General features: G+C 51.4%; 1 protein-coding gene across 1 annotated transcript; it reads left to right on the top strand.

The window, feature by feature from the left end:
* Positions 1-30: 30 nt before the first annotated feature.
* On the top strand, positions 31-1,624 carry LOC122546387. The gene has a single exon (XM_043685112.1). It carries the CDS (start codon positions 335-337, stop codon positions 1,622-1,624), a length of 1,290 nt encoding a protein of 429 aa, XP_043541047.1. The 5' UTR covers positions 31-334.
* Positions 1,625-1,961: the final 337 nt, after the last annotated feature.

The raw sequence follows: 1,961 nt of genomic DNA, 5'->3' as shown, positions 1-1,961 counted from the left end.
TACAGGTGTCGCGACAAAATGCGGTCAATCATATTGTTAACTTGCTTTGTCATTATCCTTGGGCTGGGTCATAGTGTGCGTGTTACCCAATTTGGCCTCCGGAAAAAAACAAGTAGAGGACCGTCAGTGGTTCTCCATCTCCGTGCTTGCCAACAAGCCAACACAGACATTTAGCTTAGACCTATGTGGGTTGGTGCCCTGCAGGACTAAAAGTGAACTGAATCAAACTAAACGGAACCTAGAGAGAGAAAGGAGATTCCAGGGTCAGGCGTTAGTATTACAATTGCATGGTAGGGAAGGCATACATAGGCCTCCAGCCCCTGGGGTCCAGGCTATGGTGTCAGTTGTCCGTGATCCCATTACCCCTGGACAAGATTGTGGGCGGAATCAGTGCAATCCGCTCTACCTGACCATAAAGAACTTGGGAGATAATGGGGCGAGCCTTAATGGAACAATCCTGGGTATTAGAGTTGGGGGCCATACAGGACAGGAGGGAGTGCAGCTGTGCTGCACGTATATCACGGTCATTGAAGCTGAGTCTGGGGGCTCATCCGCCACCGATGAGCAGGGAAAGATTAGAATAATTGAGGTGACGGATTTGGAAAAGACCTTTGAAATAGAAACGGGATACGGGGAGGCGAATGCCTGGATGGAATGGGTCAAATATAATGTGAGGAGCATGAAAAAGAGTGATTGCTACGCATGCACGGGTGCCCGCCCTAACCCTCAGGTGGTCCCATTCCCGCTGGGATGGGAGAAACACCCACGAGCCTTTGACTGCATGATAAGGCTGTACCAGGACCGAGAGGCCTGGAACGACTCCACTTGTCGACCCTTGAGTTTGAAGTTTCCCCCCGTCAAGTCTGAGGGGGCGCCCCGCCCGCCATCATTCTCGGGGGTAACGGGTACGCACCAGGCCTGCGTCTCTCGGACGGGACTACAGTGGGACAACGATGTGGGGACATTTGACAAGTGCAGCGGATCAATTCGGCTGGTCAATGAAACTATTGGGGGCGGGAATTACTCCCACATTCATGTGCCTAGGTCAGACCTCTGGTGGTACTGTGGTGGGAGGGTTCTGCGACAGACCCTGCCCCGAAAATGGACGGGCACTTGTGCAATCGTTCAATTGGCCATCCCATTCACCCTGGCATTCGAAAAACAAGAGCAACCCCGTTCCAGTGGAAGAACTGAGAGAGCTTTGGAGACCTCTTTCGATGATAACATATATGTAGATGCCATAGGGGTCCCCAGGGGTGTTCCTGACGAGTACAAGGCTAGGAACCAGATAGCGGCGGGTTTTGAGTCGTCACTGTTCTGGTGGGTGACTATCAATAAGAACGTGGATTGGATTAATTATATATACTACAATCAGCAGAGGTTCATTAATTATACCCGGGATGCAGTGATAGGAATAGCAGAACAACTGGACGCCACTAGTAGGATGGCGCGGGAAAATAGGTTGGCCTTAGACATGATGTTGGCAGAGAAGGGGGGTGTTTGTGTCATGATAGGCACTCAGTGCTGCACTTTCATCCCCAACAACACAGCCCCTGATGGGTCCATCACCCGCGCCCTGGATGGACTCTGGCCTCACGGACTGGTTGGGAGCTTGGTTCGGTAAATGGACGGGGGTGGTCGTTCCCTTTCTTGTCTCATGTATAGTGGTGGCAGGGGTACTCACTGCCCTTGGGTGTTGCGTTATTCCCTGCGTCCGGGGATTAACTCAACGACTGATCGAAACCGCCCTTACTAAGAGGGATGTTCCCTATGGGCAGGTTGAACGAATGAATCTCGAGATGGGACGACGTGAATGCCTCTTGGGCGGGGGTAGTATTAGAGACGGGCAGTTTGATGAACAAGCTCGGGAGTTATTAAATGCTCTGGAGAAGAAACTTACGGTTTAAAAATTACAGACCGTAAGAAAAGACACGGGGGATTTGTAGGGGGTAGTGTAATTT

Source organism: Chiloscyllium plagiosum, unplaced genomic scaffold (genome assembly GCF_004010195.1).
Source record: "Chiloscyllium plagiosum isolate BGI_BamShark_2017 unplaced genomic scaffold, ASM401019v2 scaf_7952, whole genome shotgun sequence".
NCBI classification, from domain to species: domain Eukaryota; kingdom Metazoa; phylum Chordata; class Chondrichthyes; order Orectolobiformes; family Hemiscylliidae; genus Chiloscyllium; species Chiloscyllium plagiosum.
The sequence above is the reverse complement of the archived record's forward strand: the minus strand, read 5'-3'. Positions and strand labels throughout refer to the sequence as shown.

Bases quoted from the DNA above. Each gene is read 5' to 3' on its own strand.
- LOC122546387 (XM_043685112.1), top strand. From the start codon at position 335: ATGGTGTCAGTTGTCCGTGATCCCATTACCCCTGGACAAGATTGTGGG.